This window comes from Nipponia nippon, unplaced genomic scaffold (assembly GCF_047370975.1).
Source record: "Nipponia nippon isolate SJK-2023a ecotype South Korea unplaced genomic scaffold, ASM4737097v1 scaffold_23, whole genome shotgun sequence".
NCBI classification, from domain to species: domain Eukaryota; kingdom Metazoa; phylum Chordata; class Aves; order Pelecaniformes; family Threskiornithidae; genus Nipponia; species Nipponia nippon.
In genome coordinates, this window is record NW_028262340.1 from 6,947,959 (window position 1) to 6,966,532 (window position 18,574).

The 18,574-nt window shown below is 65.1% G+C and overlaps 4 protein-coding genes across 7 annotated transcripts; 2 read left to right on the forward strand and 2 right to left on the reverse strand.

The window, feature by feature from the left end:
- The first annotated feature begins 434 nt into the window (after positions 1-434).
- On the forward strand, positions 435-3,316 carry PITHD1 (PITH domain containing 1). Its single transcript, XM_087761114.1, has 6 exons — positions 435-781; positions 1,004-1,047; positions 1,208-1,285; positions 2,182-2,286; positions 2,787-2,895; positions 3,128-3,316. The coding sequence occupies exons 1-6, from the start codon at positions 518-520 to the stop codon at positions 3,227-3,229; spliced, it is 702 nt and encodes a 233-aa protein (XP_087617240.1). The 5' UTR covers positions 435-517; the 3' UTR covers positions 3,230-3,316.
- A 216-nt stretch (positions 3,317-3,532) lies between these two features.
- On the forward strand, positions 3,533-12,561 carry LYPLA2 (lysophospholipase 2). 3 transcript variants are annotated; one of them, XM_087761116.1, is made up of 11 exons: positions 3,533-3,953; positions 4,921-5,135; positions 6,202-6,307; positions 7,100-7,131; positions 7,791-7,856; positions 8,674-8,721; positions 8,895-8,965; positions 9,244-9,317; positions 9,508-9,609; positions 10,067-10,243; positions 10,473-12,561. In XM_087761116.1, exons 3-11 carry the CDS (start codon positions 6,230-6,232, stop codon positions 10,521-10,523), a joined length of 699 nt encoding a protein of 232 aa, XP_087617242.1. In that variant the 5' UTR covers positions 3,533-3,953; positions 4,921-5,135; positions 6,202-6,229; the 3' UTR covers positions 10,524-12,561. The 3 variants fall into 3 exon arrangements, with proteins under 3 accessions (XP_087617242.1, XP_087617241.1, XP_087617243.1); XM_087761115.1 differs by lacking the exon at positions 4,921-5,135 and having other exon boundaries at positions 3,534-3,953; positions 10,473-12,560; XM_087761117.1 differs by lacking the exons at positions 3,533-3,953; positions 4,921-5,135; positions 6,202-6,307; positions 7,100-7,131 and adding an exon at positions 7,139-7,400 and having other exon boundaries at positions 10,473-12,558.
- Positions 12,562-12,569: 8 nt separating this feature from the next.
- LOC148055397 (uncharacterized) lies at positions 12,570-13,675 on the reverse strand (the record flags this gene model as incomplete). Its single annotated transcript, XM_087761284.1, has 2 exons — positions 12,570-13,055; positions 13,163-13,675. Coding segments are annotated over 2 exons (999 nt in total), but the record flags the coding sequence as incomplete, so codon positions are not given.
- On the reverse strand, positions 13,649-18,566 carry GALE (UDP-galactose-4-epimerase). Of its 2 annotated transcripts, none has more exons than XM_087761099.1 (11): positions 18,443-18,566; positions 16,456-16,582; positions 16,236-16,351; positions 15,830-15,943; positions 15,416-15,592; positions 15,178-15,291; positions 15,014-15,080; positions 14,809-14,894; positions 14,530-14,607; positions 14,200-14,314; positions 13,649-14,117 (listed from the first exon to the last, which is right to left on the reverse strand). In XM_087761099.1, exons 2-11 carry the CDS (start codon positions 16,574-16,576, stop codon positions 14,062-14,064), a joined length of 1,044 nt encoding a protein of 347 aa, XP_087617225.1. In that variant the 5' UTR covers positions 16,577-16,582; positions 18,443-18,566; the 3' UTR covers positions 13,649-14,061. The 2 variants fall into 2 exon arrangements, with proteins under 2 accessions (XP_087617225.1, XP_087617224.1); XM_087761098.1 differs by lacking the exon at positions 18,443-18,566 and adding an exon at positions 17,830-17,985.
- Positions 18,567-18,574: the final 8 nt, after the last annotated feature.

An 18,574-nucleotide genomic window follows, 5' to 3' on the forward strand; every position in this document is an offset into this window, starting at 1 on the left:
CGGCGGGGCGGGGGGTGCTCCCGTTCCCCCTCCTGGCTGGAAGTTTAAACCTCGGGAGCTCTGCTGCCGCTGCTGAAGAGCAGCTTTGCTCTTCCCCAAGCGCCTGGCGCTGCCGGCGCAGCCCGGCCTCCCCCGGGGCCTCTCCGAGGCCGGGCCGCCTTCCGAGCCGGCTTTCCCCCCCTCCAGCCCCGGGGCAGCCGCTCGATGGTCCGGTTGCACCGGGGGCTGCGCTGGCCCCAGCGCGTGCAGCCCTGAGCCCCGCCCCTTTGGGCGGGAGGAGGGCGGAGCCAAAGGGCGCGGTGGGCGGAGCTAAAGGGAGCGATGAGCGGAGCTAAAGGAGCGGTGAGCGGAGCCACAAGGCGCGATGGGCGGAGCTAAAGGGAGCGGTGGGCGGGGCCACAAGGCGCGATGGGCGGAGCTAAAGGGAGCGGTGAGCGGAGCCAAAGGAGCGGTGGGCGGAGCCACAGGGCGCGGTGAGCTGAGCTAACGAGCGCAGTGGGCGGAGCCACGGGGAGCGATGGGCGGGGGTAACGGGCGCGGTGGGCGGGGCGGCGGCGGCGCGCAGGCGCGGTGGGCGGGGCGCGGCGCAGCCATGGCGCACGGTCACGGTCGCTGCTGCTGCTGCGGGGAGGCGGCGGCGGCAGCCGGCGGGGAGCGGGGCGCGGCCTGGGGGCTCTACCTCCGCATCGACCGGCAGCGGCTGCAGTGCCTCAACGAGCGGCGGGAGGGCAGCGGCGCGCTCGTTTTCCGCGCTTGGGAGGAGCGCGGTGACCGCGGCCAGGTGGGGCCGGGCCGGGTCGGGGCCTGCAGCGGCGCCGCTGCCTGAGGAGAACCGGGCGGCGGGAGGGGAGCGGGGCGCGGGAGGAAGGGAGGGGGTCTGCGGCCCCGCTTTGCCCCTGAGCCCCTCCGGGCTTGCCCGCCCCACCGGTCCGCGTTGCCCCAGCCTCCGGTGCGGTACCTGCGCAGCCGGGGCCGGCCCTGACCTGCTCCTCTCTCTCCCCAGTTCGTAGAAAGCGACGATGACGAGGAGCTTCTGTTTAATATCCCGTAAGTTCCTTTCCCTGCGCTCCTTTGGCATCATTTCGGCTCTGGCAGGGCTTGGTTCTCGCCTTTATGCTCCTGGGAATGAGGCACGTCTGTGCCGCTGTTACCGGGGCTGATCTGGGGAGAACGGAGATGGAAACGCCACTTCTGCGTCTCTCGGCAGGTTTACGGGCAACGTGAAATTAAAAGGAGTAATCGTGATGGGAGAAGATGACGGTACGCACCCAGCTGAGATGAGACTGTGAGTAAAATGAGCGTTAACTTCGCTGGAGCCTAAACTGAACTGGTTGACTCGTAGCTAATGAGAGCAGCGCTTCGCACGCTGTTGGGTGCCCAAGCACCCAGCGAGGGCGCGCAGTGTGGGAGAAAGCACCGTTACTCTGCAGCACCTCAGTCCTCCTGGGGCCCCAGGAGGAAAAAGAAACCATAACTTGTACGGAGATGAGCGTGGACGCTTGATGCCTTTTCTCTAGAGAAATGGGGCACTGATTTTAATTAGAAGAGGATGTTTGGTTGAGACGCTGGCTGTGCTGTGAAGAAGCCAACCCGGTACTGGCTCAGCGGGCTGCGGAAGGATCAGCGGCCCAGAGGGGTTGCGCTTTGGGGGGAACTCCGAGGCCTGGGAGGGAGGGACACAAGTGAGGGAGCGTCCTGCAGCCAGGCAGGGTTTGTAAGGCTCTTGGCAGCGGTCCGGCTGTGCTGGGCCACGTGGCCTCTTTTAGCTCCTGAAGGGAGAGAGATCCTTCTTAATACTACCTTTTTTTTTTTTTTTAATTAAAGAGTTCTGAATACTCTGCAGTTCTTGCTTGTGGGGAGAAAAATACACCTTTATCGAGACCCTGCTTTCCTCAGTCTCCCATGTACTGGGGTCTGGGTTTCTTCATGTACCCAAGCGTGCTGCGATCTGTATTTCCCCGGCTTTGTTCCTTGCTCTTCCTTCTTATTTCTTCAGGGTGTTGGGTATTCTGGAATGTGATGATGCTTTGTGGTGGCGTTGGTATTTTCTCCCGTAGAAGACAAAGCAAATCCAGTTTCTTATTCTTGAGAAGCATCCGGGTAGTGCTAATGGATGGGGAGGAAACCAATTAGCTGCCCTGTGCGTTAATAACTTCCTGGGTTTCCTCCCTCTCTTCCCAGGTTCAAGAACATTCCTCACATGTCCTTTGATGACGCAGCCAGGGAACCGGACCAGACGTTCAGCCTGAACCGGGATCCGGCAGGCGAGCTGGAATACCCCACCAAGTACGATGCAGACCCACGCGCCCGGGGGGTGCAGGGGGCCGCTCCTCTGAGCTCCGGAGCTGTGCTCCGCCCAGCCTGCCGGTGTGCCCCCGGATTTTGGGGAAGCGTTAGCGGGGGGGGGGGGGGGGGGGGGGGGGGAGTTCCTTCCCTTGCATCTCAAAGCTGCCCAGTGTAGAATTTGCCTCCCTGGCTCTGTCCTGCCCTCGTCGGGTGAGAGCTCTGGGCTGAAAGCCTCCTCCCTGGAGCCAGGGGGGTGCCTGCACCCATGGCCCCGGAATCAGTTCCTGGCCCCAGTGACAGCTTGTTGCTGACCCGCTCGCCACAACGTGAGGGAAGCTGCTCCTCCTGCACCCTCAGTCGTTTGCTCCCAAGTCTGACTGGAGTCGGGGCAGGAGCTACGCACGGTGCGGGGCCGCGGCGCTGTGCTGAGAGGAGGTGGCAAGGCAGCAGAGCGGCAGCTTGTACGCCCAGCTCCTGTTTCAGAGTGTGTTTTCTTTCAGAATTGCCCGTTTCTCCAATGTTCACCACCTCTCCATCCACTTTCCGAAGAACTTTGGAGCAGAGACAACGAAGATTTTTTACATAGGCCTGAAAGGAGAGTGGACCGAGGTAGGTGGGAGCAGGGATGAGTGAGACTGTGCTAATAGTGTAAAAAGGGCTTTAAATCGTAGCTTAAGTTGAGCTCTAGTGGTGAGGAAGAAGGTGAGGGTGGTGTGGGGGTGGAAGGTCTGCAGTGAAAGGTCTGTAAGATGGGAACCTGCTCAGCTCTTGCCAGTCAGGTGTTTTAGGGGGGACTTGAATTCTGCTCTCCTCTGGACTAACACGTTTAATCTTAATTCAGGCTCATCGCCACGAAGTCACCATCTGCAATTACGAAGCATCGGCAAACCCAGCTGATCACAAGCTGGAACAAATCACCCCACAGACTCACTTCATCTCCTAACAGTGCTGTCGGGGAATCTCCCGAAGGCTCTGGTGCAAGTGTACGGACGTGTTGGGCTGACTCGGACAGAAATGGCTTCCTGAAGCACTGGAGGGTGTTGGATCAGCTTTACGTTTCGGTCTTTGCCTTGGAAAGCAGCGTTGGGTGTGTGCAATGCCTGCAGGAGGTGGCCGCTGAGGGCGGCGGCCTGTTGGGTCCTGCGGAAGGCAGCAGATCTGCTCTCGTCAGGGGAGGCTCGGTCGTTAGGCAGAGGCAAGCTCCTCTCCGGTACCGGTTACTTCTCTGACTGCCAATAAAAGAGGCGTTGAGGTGCAGAGCTGCGGCTGTGCCCGGGTCACCGGCCTCCCTGTCCCTGAACGCGGGTTGTGTGGAGCTGGCGGGCGGCGGGGGGCTCCGGGGCCGCGCCTGTCACGGGCGGTTGTGTGGTGGGGAGCGGGCGGCGCTCGGCGCCTCGCCGGCAGCAGGGGCCGGGCCGCTGCGGTAACGACGGGGGAACCGCGGCCTCTCCCCGTTGAACCCTCGTCAGCCCGGGGCGGGCCCGGCCCCGCCGCGATCGCCTCCGCTCCGCGGAACCCGCTGCGAAAATGGCCGCCCTTTGAGGGGAGAGGCGCGCAGTGCGTCACTTCCGCCGCGCTGACCCCGCCGCGACCCTTTGGGCCGGAAGTTCCGGTGGGAGCGCGTCGGGGGAACCGGGAGGAGAGCGCGCGCCGGGCCCGCGGGAGAGGTGCGGGGGGGGAGGGGGTGTCCGTGAGGGCGGGGGGGGCCGGGGCGGGACCGGGGCGCTGCGGGGGGGGCCTCACGGGGCGGGGGGGGGTGGACGGTGGCGGGGGCTCCGGCCGAGCGGCCGGAGATCCGGGGCTCCGGCCCCCCCCCCCCCCCCCCCATCCCGCTGCCGTTCTGGTTGTGCCCGAGGGCGGGCCCCGGCGCCCTGCGGCCTCGCGCTCGGGGCGGCGGCGGAGCGCGCTGCCGGTAACGGGGCCGCTCCGCGCAGCCTGCGGCCGCCGCAGCCCCACGCCCGGGGGCCTCCCGCGGCTCGGTACCGGCTTCCAGCCTTGGGGGGGGGGGGGGAACCCTAAAAAAGCCCCGTTTCCACGGAAAACCGAGCTGCCGTACGGCCGCGGCGGGCGGGGAGCTGGCGGGGCGGCCGGGCCCTGGCTTCCCCGCTCCCTCCGCCTCCCGGCGGGACCCCTCCGGCCTCCCGCTGCCTTTCCCTCCCCGCACCGGTTCCCTCCGGGCCCGCGGGAGCGGCCGGGGCTCGTTCGTTAACGCTGGTGGCCAGCGGCTCGCTGCCCTCCCGGCGAGGCGCAGCCCCGGGCCGGGGCCGAGGGGGGCGAGGGCTCCGGGGCTGCCACCGAAACAGCCCGACCTGGACCCAAGTTCATCTCCTGGGTGCTTTTATGCAGGCACAGACCCGTTTTGGGGGCTTCATCCTTCCCCCGTTGTGCCCGGCTGCCGCTGCTCGGGCTGTTCCTGCGGGTACCCCGGCAGCGGGGCAGAAGCCCCCCGGGGAAACCCGGGGCGTCTCCGGGGGTGGCCCACGGGGGCTTCCGGCAGCCGTGACCCTCGAAACGCCTCCTTTTCCCTGAAGCCTCTGTGAAGGAGGCAAAGACGCGAGTCCGTGTCTCAGGGAACACGTTTCAGCCTCTCCATCTGTCATGGAAGATGCTTTTGTTTATGGCTCTTCTTGCCAGGAATTTTGGCAGGTGCTGTTTTTCCTCGCTGGTTGTTTTGACCCTGGAGTACACACGAGCACGTGGGCTGGGTGTCTGCGAGGTTCGCCAGACCCGAGGAGCTTGTTGTTCCCGGTGTTTTTATTTGAGTCGGGGAAACAGCTGACGAACAGTTGGTGAAACGAGTCGGGCAGGTCTCGGCCCCGGCTGGTAGAGGCGGTGGCTGTTTCTGTTGGGTAAGGCTGTCTGCCGGGGTACCGGGAGTTCGGGGGGGTTCGGGGGGGGTTCAGGTGGTCCCGTGCCATCCGAATCCCCCTGGGGACGGTGCTGGCTGTGAGGTGTGAAGGCTGGAGCAGACCGTGGGCTCCGATCTTGCTCCTGGCGGTAGCCGGGAGGCCGATCTTGCTCCTGGGAGATGATGGCAGCACTGTAAATGTGCTCTGATCTAATTAGTCCTGGGCGGTAAGTGGGGGTTAGGGCCCGTCACGTGAGGTGAGGTGGTTTTAGCGATGTGCGCCGGACTGGGAACAAACACCGTCGACTGTCGCGTCTGAAGGCTGTCGTGGGGGCTGTTAGCTCTGCCGGAGCCGCCCGCCCTGCAGGTGACCGGGATCCGGGGGGTGACAGCCAACCCTTCGTGCTGGCAGGAGGCCGTTGCGGTGGGGACAGCGGCGGTGGCCCTGGCTGTCTGCCGGGCGGGGAGGGACAGGGATGGCCTTGCTGGGGGGGCGCAGGCTCTGGGTGGCACCGCGGGGCTCAGTCTTGGTCTCGGGCCAGCGCCTGAATGCTCCGGTTTATCCCCAACCGGCTCCATAAAAGAGGGCTGGACCTTTTATTGGTGTTGTAAAGCCTGTGCTGCTGCCTGCTGCGTGCCGAGGACCGGCGTTTCCTGCTTCCCCGCCGGAGCAGATGTGGGTCAGGCTCCTCCTTGGCTCCGCTGGCAGCCGGGAAGGGATGCTGAGGCTGCGCGCCGCCCGGTTGCCCTCTGCCCATGTCGTTACAGTCACAGGAATAACTTTGGCTTTGAGGTGTAACAGAAGGAGCTAATTTTAACACTTTCAACACCCCACGCGCTCATCCCCGCTCGCGCACATCTGGTGCTGCGACGTGGGAAGCGTTTTCTGCTTTTCCTGGCGTTGCCAGGCCGGGGACGGAGCAGGGCTGTCCCAAGGGCTTAAACATCACAGCTTTCATGCAGTCTTTAATTTTCCCCCCAATAGGTGGTCCCTCTGGAGCAAATTGTTGCCGGGGGGGGAAGAAGGGAGTATTTTCCTACCTTACCTTTGTCCCTCTGTCCCGCAGGTGCCAGTGTCTGAGTCCCTCTCAGTGTATGTGTGGTAACAACATGTCTGTCCCCCTCCTCGCTGACGCAGTGACTGTCTCAGGGGCAGAGCGGGAGACTGCCGCGGTAAGGGCCGGCCCCCTCCTGCCTCACCTCCTTCTTCCCTTTTAGCAGTCTTGAAGATAAGGAGCTGCTTCCATGGGGTTCGGAGGGGCCATGAGCTGAGCCCGTCATCCCCCAGCTCTTCAGATGTACATCTCGGTGCATCAAAGGGGATGCGAGGTCTTGTCTCGCTGGGGAAAAGGAACTGTCCCTTGGGCTGGGCTCTTTGTTACTGGTGCTTGGCCCAGTGCAGAGGCACAGGCACAGCCTCACGGCTAGGCTGGACCCGCGGGGAAGTCAGTGGGAGTTGGATCTGATTTGGCTGTTTAAGCTTTTCAGAGCAAATCCCCCAAAGAAAATCCTCTGTCCTTCCCTGGGGCCCCCAAGGCTGCTCTCCCTCAGCTCCCTGTTGCTTAGGGGCTGCTCAGGACGAAAAGCCGGTAGAGGTGGGTTTTGTGAGGCCTTGGCAAGCTCAGCCTCCGCTCAGCGCGGTGCCGTGCAGCCTGGCGGGACGATCCGTTGCTCCCTGGCCCTCTGCTACGCTGGGCAGGCAAGGGGCCGCCGCCGCCCACGAACCTGGCCGTGACAGCAGGCTCTGTGGCACGCTGACGATGATGTGCCTGTTCCACCCATCTGTCATGCTCAAAGCTGCAGGGACGTGTCATTAGCGTCGGCTAATTTCTGCCTCTTTGAGTCTCCTCTAGTTAGTGACTCAGTGGCCTTTTGCCGCTTCCCTGCGAGCCCAGCCCTGCCTCTCTCCCAGGGCACCGGCTGTCGCACCAGCTAATTCTTTTGTTTTTCTGCTTAATTTAACAGGTCATTTTTTTACATGGCCTTGGAGACACGGGGTGAGTATTCCTGGAGCTGGCTCTGGCTGCGATTCATGGTTTGCTGAACGCGGGCCTGGGCCCGGCCGTTTGCTGCGAGCACCGGTGCTGCCGTCCCCTGGGGCAGCTCCGAGATGTTGTCTGGGGCTTTGAGCTCGCTCCGATAGCCGTGCCTGCGTCACCCTCACAGGGAATCGCCGGCCAGCAGCTGTCTGCACTTGAATATTTATGATCCTGGCAGCCTGGCAGCCCCCCGCCTCCTGCGGGTTTGATTTTCTGCTTTCTTTAAGGCAAGCAGATAAGCACTGCGGTTTTTCCAGTCCTAGGGAGTTGGGTTGTGTCTACGCGAGTGCATCCCTCTAGTGTGCAGGCCACCTTAGAGGACAGTGTGAGATACCGCAGTAACAACAGGCATAGGAGATTCTCCCTTGCTGATGGCAGCTCCTCTGCCTCCAGCTGCAGGGCTTTGTGTGCTGCCTTTGCCCTGCTGCAGAGGAGATCTGTGCTGGGGATTCGCGTTGGGATGCAGGCTGCTGGGGTGGGCAGGACCTGGTAAAATAGCATTGGAGCAGGGGGCCAGCGGCCTTGGAGAAAACCTGTCCTTGGGGGAAGTCCCTCACCTTCGGCAGCATCCTCCAGAATGCTAAGGCAGGCCTTGAACTCCTCTCCTCTCTCCCCAGGCACAGCTGGGCTGATGCTCTCTCTTCCATCCGCCTCCCCTACGTGAAGTACATTTGCCCTCACGCGTAAGTGCCGTCCTTGCTTCGGGAGGGGCCTTGGGGGGCCGGGGTGGGCCGTGATGCTGGTGCGCGTTGCCGGGACTGCTCGGGGAGGCGGGAGGTGGCCTGTGCCCTGACCTACCCGCGGGGCTGTGCAGTGAGGCTTGCTCTCCTGCTGCGGCCGCTTCGTTCAGGGCCCCGGCCCTGACGTTTTCTGCCTGCAGGCAGAGCGGTTCCCCACAGAGCTGATCAGCGTGGGAGCTGCGGCTCCAAGTCTGTTTTCTCCCCTGTCCTGTCCTCTGCCTCTCCCCGATGGCTGCAGTGAAAGCCGAAAGCACTGCGACTCCTTCCCCGTCCCCCTGGTCAGGCAGGAGGGGTCTCAGCAGAGAGGGAAGGGAGCGCTCCCCGGGGTGTCCCCAGTGTCGATAGCAGCCCCTGCCGGGGGGCACGCACCGGGCTGGGAGAGCTCTGCTGCAGCGGTGGCCCCGGCAGCGGGGCCTCAGCTCCCCAGTGTCCGTCTCAGCAGCAGAGGCAGCCGCTCCGTCAGCATCCCCTGGCTCAGCAGCAGCAAACGGGAGAGGCACGCAGGTGCTCTCCTCCCCAGACGGGCCACTTGGCAACGCCCTGGAGCTGCCAGCTCAGCTGGAATCTGCTCGGGGCTCACGGATGATCCCTGGGGTCACCTTGCAGCCCCCAGGCTGGGTCTGGTGCCACCGACCCGCTGCCATCCCTTGGGAGAGGTGTCCTGCAGCTGCGGGCAGGAGGGCCGGTCACCCTGCTCCCCCTCGCTCGGATTTTCTTCTCTTGCACTTGAACTGAAACACCAAAACTGTTTTCTCCACAGGCCCCGGATCCCAGTGACCCTCAACATGAAGATGGTTATGCCCTCCTGGTCAGTGCTTTGGGCGGCAGGGGGGGTGGGACCCTTTTGAGGGTATATTTTGGGGCATGAGCCAAAATCCACTGCCCTGTGGGAGTCGGGAAGGGCAGAGCACACCCAGCTCCCACCTCCCCACGCCCTGGGTGCTGGGAGAGGTTTGGGGCTGACCCTGCTGCTTCTCCCAGGTTCGATCTGATGGGGTTGACTCCGGATGCACCTGAGGATGAAGCTGGGATCAAGAAGGCCGCAGAAAACAGTAAGAAGCTTTGGGGAGAGGGAAGCGCTGAGCTCCTGGGTGCCTCTCCCTCGTTGGGGCAGGAGCAGATGTCTTCCCTCCACCTCTCCTGCCTTTCCGCTCTCTTGTGATCCCAGCCCACCTTCTCCCTGCCTGAACCCAAGTGCGTTCGGTCCCTGGCACCGCTGGCGCCTGCCTCTCCCTGATGTGCTGAGCGTCCTGCCTGCACCCCCAGGCCTCGGGTGCTGCTCCTCGACCCCCCCCACCTTTCACCCATCCATTTCTCTGTCTTCTTCCAGTTAAAGCGATTATCGAGCACGAGATGAAGAATGGGATCCCACCCAACCGCATCATCCTGGGGGGCTTCTCGCAGGTGAGCTGAGCTGCCGGGGGCTGAGGCAGAGCAGACTGAGGGCTGGGCTCCCGCTTCCCCCTCCGAAGACCCCTCGAAGGGAGCGTCCGTGGCAGGGAGGCGGGTGGGTGCCGGGTGAGCTGGGGCTGGAGGGTGCTCCCAGGCTGCGGATCCCCCCGTGGCACTAACGGACCTTCCTCCTCTGCTGCAGGGCGGTGCTTTGTCGCTGTACACGGCTCTCACCTGCCAGCACCAGCTGGCCGGCATCGTGGCGCTCAGCTGCTGGCTCCCACTGCACAAGGCCTTCCCGCAGGTACCCTGCGCTGCTGCGGCTCCGTGTGTCCGCGGGGAGGGTCGGTGGGGTGGATTTTCCCATCTGGAGTTGGCCGCAGTGTGAGCCTGGGGCTCCTGGAGGCCCGAGGTGCCTGCGGTGGGGGCTTAATCCCACGCCCCTGCTCCTGGGGCCTGGGGCAGGTGAGGGCAGAGGAGAAATCAGGGCTCTGACTCCGATCTGGTGTGGGCATCTGCGAGCCCATCTGCTCCCTGAGCCTCCTCGTGCCCGCCGGGCAGCAGCTTGATCCTGCTGGCAGCATGGGAGGCGGCATTCGGTGGCCGGGCAGCTGGCGCTGCGCGAGCAGCTCTCCCGTGTCCCTTGTGAGGAGGGGAGCTGCCGGGTGATGTGTGTGGGGACGCGGATAAAGCGCCCGCCCCGTTCCCCACTGGGGATCCCCTCTCCTGGGCACCCCTGAGCGCTTCCTTCCTCGCTGCAGGCGGCAAATAACGGTGTGAACAAGGACATCGCCATCCTGCAGTGCCACGGGGAGATGGACCCCATGATCCCCGTCCGCTTCGGGGCCCTCACTGCTGAGAAGCTGAAATCTGTCGTCACCCCCACCAAGGTCCAGTTCAAAACCTACCCCGGCGTGATGCACAGTTCCTGTCCTCAGGTCAGCGCCTCGGGGCGGAGGGGGGACGGGGCTGTCAGGGGCTGGTCTCGCCTTTGGGACCGACCCCAGCGCGGTGGCGGGTCAGGCAGGGCAGGGAAATCGCTGAATCCAGAACACAGGGGTTGTGTTTATTCCCCGATTCGCTCCGGGGAGGCTGCGCAGCCCTCGTGTCCCCATGTCTGGGACAACGCACGGCCCCCCGGAATGACGAACTCTGTGCTCTCCGCAGGAGATGATGGCGGTGAAGGAGTTCATCGAGAAGCTGCTGCCCCGGATCTAAGTGGAGCCAATCGAGACTGTTGCAGGGAAGGACGCCGAGGTCGCAGCCGCCGATCTTTCCCCTGTGACCCGTCCGCTGCAAACGGAAGCCATGGCACCCCACCGCACCTCCCGCCGCACCCCCGGCCCCCGCCTCTCCCCGGCTCCTCACACCGCGTCCTCTCCGGCTGGGGGTGCCCCGTCTCTCCCTGCTGCTCTCGGAGCTGAGATTGGAGCTGTCTAAGGCGAGTCTTCGAGTGGCCTTTTCTCTCCTCTTGCTCCGAGCGGTTTCTGTGGGGGTCACCGTCCCCTCGACTCCCCGTTCAGGCACCGCAGCGTGTGGGTCTGGCATGGCACGGGCGAGGTTTTTTTGTTGGGTTTGGGTTTTGTTTTTTTTTTTTTTTTGTAACAGTATTAGGGGTGGGACGTGCCCCCGTGCGGCGGGAGGAGCGGTGTGGGCGCAGGGCAGGGCTGGGGCACCTCCGGGGCCCCCCGTGGCTCAGAGCAGCCCCTGCTCCTCCTCTGCCCTCGGCCCGTCCTCTCTGTGGCTGCTCTCGGCCTCCGCTCAGGCGACTCACGGGTTTTCAGTCAGAGCTCAGGAACCCGGGACTCTCCTGCGAACGCCTCCAGGCCCAGGGAAAGGCTCTGCGCTGGGCCGGTACCGCCAAAGGCTGCCCCGTCTCCCGGGGACGGCAGAAAGGCGTCCGCGCAGCTCCTGCACCTCCTCGCACGGGGCCCCGGCCCCTGCCCTGTCGCACACGCACACTCCCCGGCGGGCTCAGCAGCCTCAGCCCTCGGCTTGTGGCAGCTCTGCCCTCAAGATAATCGCCTCCTTCCTCTTCCTCCTCTTGTTGCTTTTACAATCTCCTCCTCAGCCCTGCGGGGGGTCCCAGAGGTTCTCTCTGCGCCCTGAGACCCAAAGCCCTGCCGTTTACAGCCGGCATCCGAACGGCTCTGCCACGGAGCCCGCCCGGCGCTGGCCTGGTCCTTAACGTCTCTCTTGCTGCTACTTCTCCTTCTCTTTTTGGCTCGGGCTGGCTCAGGGAGGGAGGGGAGAGGCGAGGAGAGGCCCCTGGCCCCCAGGGATGGCTCCTGGCGCAGCTGGAGGAAGCAGGTTTGCTCCCAGCCATCACCACACCAGCATCTAACGCCCGGGTGCCGCTGCGCCCCGTCCCGCGGGGCAGCGCGGGGGTCTCCTGCTCCCCAGGGCGAGGGCGGTGGGCTGCCTTGGCCTTTCCGTGTACAATCAATCACAGGTTCCCCCGGGGGCCCTTGCCCCGCTGGCTGCAGGCTGCAGCTGAGGCTTCTCCGCTCTGGAGAGGGGGCCTGGCTGGGGCGCGGGGCCGGGACCCTCCCCACCAGCAAAGCAGCTCCCCGGGCCCCAAATGTCTCCTGCGTGGGTGGGCTCCTGGCTGCCCCCTCCCCTCCCGCAGGGCCGAGGGCACTCGCTGTTGAGCAGCGCTGCCCTTCTCCTCGCCGCTCCCCCACGGGCTGAGCCCACAGCGCTGTCGGGCCCTGCTGGGCTGGAGCTGGAGACGTCTTAAAAAAAACAACCCACCACAACCCCCACCTGGCCTAAGGGCTGTCGCTCCCTCCCGCGTGCTCCGGCTCTGGGTGGGCCGATGCCCTGCCCGGCCCCTCGCCCCGCAGAGCCTCCGCTCGGTGCCCCGTGGCCAGCAGCGGGCTGTGGCCGGGCTCGCGGGGCCAGGGCCGGCACCTCCCTGACGGCGAGGGCTGCTCCGGGGGGCGGAGGGGGGCTCCAGCCGTGCCCTCCCCGCCTGGGATGCGTAAAGCAATAACCCGCTCTCCGGAGAGTCGGATCTGTCGGCCTCATCCTTGGTTGGCTTCTTGGGTTGCTTTGGGTGGTTGGGGTTTTTCCCCCCCTTTTAGGAAGTCTTAAACCAGCAAACTGCCGCTGGCGTCGGGGGAGCCCGGCTCTTCCCCGTGCGTGGGGCTCAGTCCTGCTGTTTCTTCTACTTTGTCTGTGTTAAAGCTGCTGTGTCCTCCGCGCCCTGCGCTCGGGGAGGCGAGAGGGGCCGGCTGGGACGGGAACGCAGCTCCCTGCAGGTCACCCAAGGGCTGGCGGACAGACAGACCGACCTATTTGACTGTGAACTGGAACCATGTGCGTAGCGGGGGCCAGCGGAGGCCCGGGACTCGTGGCCATCCTTGGGCACGGCGCAGGTGGCCGCGCTGGCCCCTTTGCGGAGCATTCCTGCTCGCTCCCCGCCCGAGCAGCGCGCGCCTGGCCGGGGCCGTGCTGAGGACCGGGAGGGAGAACGGCTTCTCTCCATTCCTCAATACAGCTGTTCTTTTTTTTTTTTTCTTCTTCTCTCTTTCTCTTTTGTCTTCCTTGTAAATGTTTGGGGGTTTTTTGTGTGTGTGTTCCACAGAGTCGAAAACAAGGTGAAATAAATCGTAAACCTCTCCCAGAGCCGAGCTGGCGTCGTTCGTGGCTGGGCAGGAAGCGCCGGCAGCGCCCCTGGGACGGGGCTTGGGGGTTTTGGATTAGCACGAGGCCCCAGGGTGCCGTTGCTGGGGGCAGCAGCTCCGGCTGAGGGGAAGCAGAACAGAGCTGCCACTTAGAAAGTAAGAAAGTTTATTTCAAAAAAAAAATCAAAAGCTCAATTCATAATTTAGTAGCATAAGTTATTAATCCACCTGACAGCAAACCAGGCCGACTGCGTCATCACTGCCTAACGGAGCCGTTGGAGCTGCCGGCAGTAAATAGGGCCAGTATTTGACAGCTGAGCAGAGCCTTCTCCTGGGCAGCCTTTGGCAACGTGGAAGCGAAACCAGGCAGCAGCCCAATCCAACGGCAGGCGGGGGCCGTCGCAGCCACGGGCAGGGGCCGTCGCAGCCACGGGCAGGGGCTCCTCCGGGTGCCTGGGAGATGAGGTGTGGTCCCCAAAACCACCAAAGAAAGGGGACAGCCCCTGGCAGCCATCGGGGCCCTCTCCCGGGGAGCTGGGCTGGGGAAATGAGCCACCGTGGCCTTGGACGTGACGTGCCTGTGGGCGTGGGGCTCCTGGGGCCGTGAGGTAGGTGCTCAGCAGCCCTCGCCGTGCCTGGGGCAGGGGGTGCCCGGCCTCCCCCGGGACCAGGAACGGCCCCCGCTCCCCGAGCTGGGCGGTCTGGGGCCGGGTACAACAGGGAAGGGGGGGTTTCCTCTGCAGTTTGGGCTCAACAGGACGTGGCCGCTTCCCCGGGGACAGGGAGGGCCCAGGAGCAGCCCCAGCAGTGGCCACAGGGCCACTTCTCCCCGCTGGGGCTGGCACCAGCCCCTGTACGAGGGAGATTTCGTGCCCTGGGCGCCAAAGCCGGGCCCTGGCTCTGTTCTTCCTTGAGTTTCTGCTCTGTGAGATGCAAAGGACCTGGGGGGACGAGGATGAGGAGGGGAGAGGCTGGGGAAGCTCCTGCTTTCCTGCCCCACGCAAGAGGCAGGAGAGGGAGCTGGAACTGCGCCCCGGAGGATCGCTGCCTCGCTGGGGCCGCAGGGGAGGCCGGCGGGGCTGGCCCGGAGCAGCCCACGGCGGCCAGGCGAGCCCTCGGGCCGTGGCTCAGTTCTTGCTGAAGCCCGTGGGATTCTGCAGCTGCCACCGCCACAGGTCCTCGCCTGCAACAGGGAGAGAGCGGCCGTGAGGGGGGGCCAGAAGAGGGGCAGCCGGCGGCGCGCCGGGGCGGGGGGATGCTCTTACACATCTTGTCCAGGCCGAAGGCCGCTTTCCAGCCCAGCTCGCGCTCAGCCAGCGCCGGGTTGGCGTAGCAGGAGGCCACGTCTCCCTCCCGCCGGCCCGTGATCTTGTACTTGATCTGCAGGGAAAGCAGCACTGTGGGGTCTGGGGGCTCACGGCTCTCACAGAGGGGCCTCGTCCGAGGCCCGGGAGCTGAGGGAGCGGTGCCAGTGGCTGCTGCAGACACGGGCACAAGGGCTGCCGTGGCAGCGACGGCTTGGGGTGGCAACGGAGGGCCTGTGGGAGCAGCTGGCTCTGTGCCCGTGGCCTTGCAGGCTGCGGGTCAGACCTTACCTCCCTCCCTGAGGCTTTCTCCATGGCCCGGACCATCTGCAGGACGGAGTAGCCGGTGCCTGTGCCCAGATTGTAGATCTGGGGGGAGGAGAAGGGACGTGGGTCAGCTGCTTTCGCAAGGGGAGAAGGGCCAGGCCCCCTTCAGCTTCCCCAGGGCTGCAAGAGCCCGGCCCTGGCCCAGCCCCACGGCCCTGGCCCAGCCCCACGGCCCTGGCCCAGCCCCACGGCCCTGGCCCAGCCCCACGGCCCTGGCAGGGCTGACCACGGCCCTCTCGGTACCTTGCAGCCGCAGTTCTCCTTGAGCTTCTTCAAAGCAGCAATGTGGCCCTTGGCCAAATCCACGACGTGGATGTAATCCCTGACGCCTGCGGGGACACCGAGGGTGAGCGCAAAGCCCTCCCGGCCGGGGCGCAGCCAGGCTGGGGAGCTGCGACGGCTGCCTTGGGGGACGGGGTGGCTCTGCTCCACCCGTTCTGCGACGCACCCGTTCCATCGTCCGTCCCGTAGTCATTCCCGAACACGCTCAGGAATTCCCGGCGCCCCACTGCCACCTGCACGGAGGGACAAGCCCATGAGAGCCCCGTCAGCCTGTGCCCCGCGCAGGCACCACGAGCCCGGGGGTCCCCAAAGGCTGCAGCGGGGCCGTACCTGCGCCACGTAGGGCATGAGGTTGTTCGGGATCCCCTGAGGATCTTCTCCGATCATGCCTGACTCGTGGGCACCGATGGGGTTGAAATAGCGCAGGAGAACAGCGTTCCAGTCCTGAGGAGACACGCAAACGCAGCTGCCTGGGGAGGGTGCGGCGCTGTGCGGCGCTGCCTGGTCACCCCAGCACGCGCCAGTGGGAAAAGACCTCGGTTTGCAGCCCCTTGGGGCAGCTCCTCACCCCCTCTGCTTTGCAGAGATCCCGAATCATCTCCTCGATGAAGTATTTGGATTTGCCATAGGGGTTGGTGCAGCCTCCAACCGGGTGGTTCTCATCCAGGGGCAGGTACTTGGGGTCTCCGTAGACGGTGGCAGAGCTGCTGAACACGATGTTCCTCACGCCGTGGGCTTTCATGGTCTGGGGAGCAGGGACCGGCCGCCACTGAGCCAGCAAGCTCCGCGCCCTCCAGCTCAGCTGCGCGGCTCAGCCCGCCGCAGGCGGCAGCTCCCGCCACGCAGGCACCGTTACAGCCTGGGACAGGGCCTGGGGAGCACCGCAGGGACCAGCCAGCCCAGAGCAGGATCACACCCAGCACCAGTTGCCCAGCACCCAGGTGGTTCCTAGCACCCCATGCTGCCTCCCGGCTCCGCTCACCTCCAGCAGCCGGATGGTCCCGGTGAGGTTCACCCTGTAGTACTCCAGGGGCTTCTGCACAGACTCCCCCACTGCCTTCAGCCCCGCAAAGTGCATCACGGCTGAGAAACGGTGCTGCAGGGAGAAGGAGCTTGGCGTTAGCGCCACAGCAACAGGAGGTAGAAGCTCCAGGCTGAGACCAGGCAGAAGTCTCCCCAGGAGTTTCATTCAGCCAGCCCGCGTGGTCTCTGTGGCCCAGAGGAGCATTTGCTGGTCACAGCATTTCCTTAGCACCGTCCTCCCCGCTCAGCTCCTGCCCAGTCCACGTCTCCCTCCCTCCCCCCGCGGCTCCTGCCCCCAGCACAAACCCCTCTCACCCCTCGGAGCCCACGAGGCCGCCTTGGGGCACCCCGGCCCTTGCTCTCACCTTACTGAAGAGCTCCTGCAGCGCTGCCTCGTCAGTGATGTCCAGCTCCTGGAAGAGGATGGGCTGGCGCACAATCTGCTGCACGCGCCGGAGGCTCTCGGGGAGTGCGTCTGCCCCTGGGGAGACGGAAGGGGGTGAGGCACCGGGATAGCTGGAGGTCCCAGCACGGGCTGAGAGCGGCCGAGCCCCTTGTACGGGAAGCGCTGAAGGCTCTCCGTACCTCGGATGGCATTGTGAAAGTTGTCTACGACCACGGGGACATAGCCAGCCTCCACCAGCTCCAGCACGCAGTGACTGCCGATGTAGCCAGCTCCGCCGGTCACCAGGATCTTCTCTGCCATGGTTCCCTGCGGGAGGAAAGGCCCTTCAGCGCAGAGCGCCCTGTGAGGCGGTCAGGGCTGGGCACGGCAGCCTGGGGCCCTGGGAGGGAAGGGGCAGGTAGGACTTGGACGCTGTCACGTCAGCACTGGCTGTAGGCACTCCCTGCCCTTGGCCCGGCCTGCGCCAGGACGACATCTGACATCCGGAGAGGAACGGGCTGGGCAGGTTGTAGCACACCCTGCCGACACAGTTCACACCTCCTGGACAGGGAGGGTTTACCTGACACTTGTCAGATACCGGGAAAAACCCTTATTCTTCCTGTTAAAGCCAGTCAAGATCCGGGTGTCGCCCATATCCTACAGCACAAGTCCCTCAGGCTAATTCACCCCTAAGCACAAAGGCAAGGGGTCACCTAAGGGTGTTCACGCGGGTGGCCTCCTCAAGGGGCACCAGCTCTGCCCTCTTCCCCCCGTTCCCCGTTTTTTCTCCCGCTCTGAAATCCCCTCTCTACGCTCCCTCCAGCCTCCCCTCCCTCGCCCAGCGCTGGCCCCGAGCCGCCCCTGCTGCCCGGGAAGGTGGGCACTGGGTCGCTGCAGGCTCCAGGGACGTTTGCTGCCATACACAAAGGGGAAACCTGGAGGCCAACCCGCAAGGAAGCCCCCGTCCCTGGGAACCGCGCAGCAGCTCCGGCCCAGGGGCAGGAGGCAGAATCCGCTTTAGCACCGCGGCGAGCGGAGGCAGCGCAGGGAAAGCTTCCACCCCGGGTGACTTTGGTCACTCTCAGAGCCGCATTTCAGGCTGAAAACCAACCTGAAACCCCTCAGCTGCCCTGCCCTGTGCCTGCTGCCGGCCCCAGGGCTGCTCCGAGGGAGGCCGGCGCCTGAGGCAGGCGAGGGCTGGAAAGCCAAAATAACGCTGCTTTTCGCCAGGCGGGCAGCGGGACGGGGGGTGGACGTGGGGCGGACGTGGCCCAGGGCTACCTGCGGGGCTGCGGCCACCCGCTGGGCCGGGACAGCCGCGGCTCTGGGCTCGGGGCCGGCGGCTACCTGAGGGGCCGGGGCCGCCTGCGGGGCCGGGGGTCCCTGGGGGGCCCCGAGGGCCTGGATTTACCTCAGGGACCCGGCGTTACCTCAGGGACCCGGCGTTACCTCCGGGGCCGGGCCGGGCCGCGGGAGCTCCCCGCCAAGGGATGCCACAGCAGCAGCTCCCTCCGCTCGCCCCGCGCCCTCAGGTCGGGCTCCCCCCGCCGCTCCCGCCCCCCGCGGCCGCTCACCCGCCGCTCCGGTCGCCTCCCGCCGCCGCTCTCGCTCTGCCCCTGCGCCGGGTGCGGCCCCTTTAAGGCTCGGCCGCGCTCCCCGCCCCGCGCGGTGCCACGCGCCCCGCTCTCCCATGGAAACGTGTCACCGCCGCTCCGGCTACGGCGCGACAGCGGGGACAAAAAACCTCGAGACGCGCATGCGCGGGGAGGACACCACGCCCCCAAAGGCGGGAGTAACGTAGAGGAACGGCAGCCATTGGCCGGCCGGTAGAGAGGGCGGGGCCTCACCGCGCTGCCGGCGGGGAGGCCCCAGTCCCGCAGCGCCCCCTGGCGGCGGGAGGAGGCCACCGCGCCCCGCGCTCAAACCCGCCCCCGCCTTCACCGACTCCAGCCCCCGTCAGCGGCCCGGTTTATTGACCGTATTTATTTATTACGGCTTCTGTAAGCGAGGTGGAGACCCCGAGGGCCGGTCGCGTCTGCAGCACGCCGGGACACTCCGAGAAAGGCCCCGCATGCAGCCACAAACCAGCCCCGCCCCCTGGAAGGAGGAGGTTTCTGCGCTTGTCTCCAGTCTCACAAATAAACTATGAAATAAATCATTTTAAATAGGTCCCTAGGACCTGCCTACCGCCAGGAGCAGATGTGCGTACAGAATAAGCCCACGACGATGCAGCGGTTCCACACTGAGGGCTGGCAGAAGAGGCACTTCGAACCAAACCAGCAGCAAAAGCTCTTTAACTGGTTTAGTTAAACCAAATTC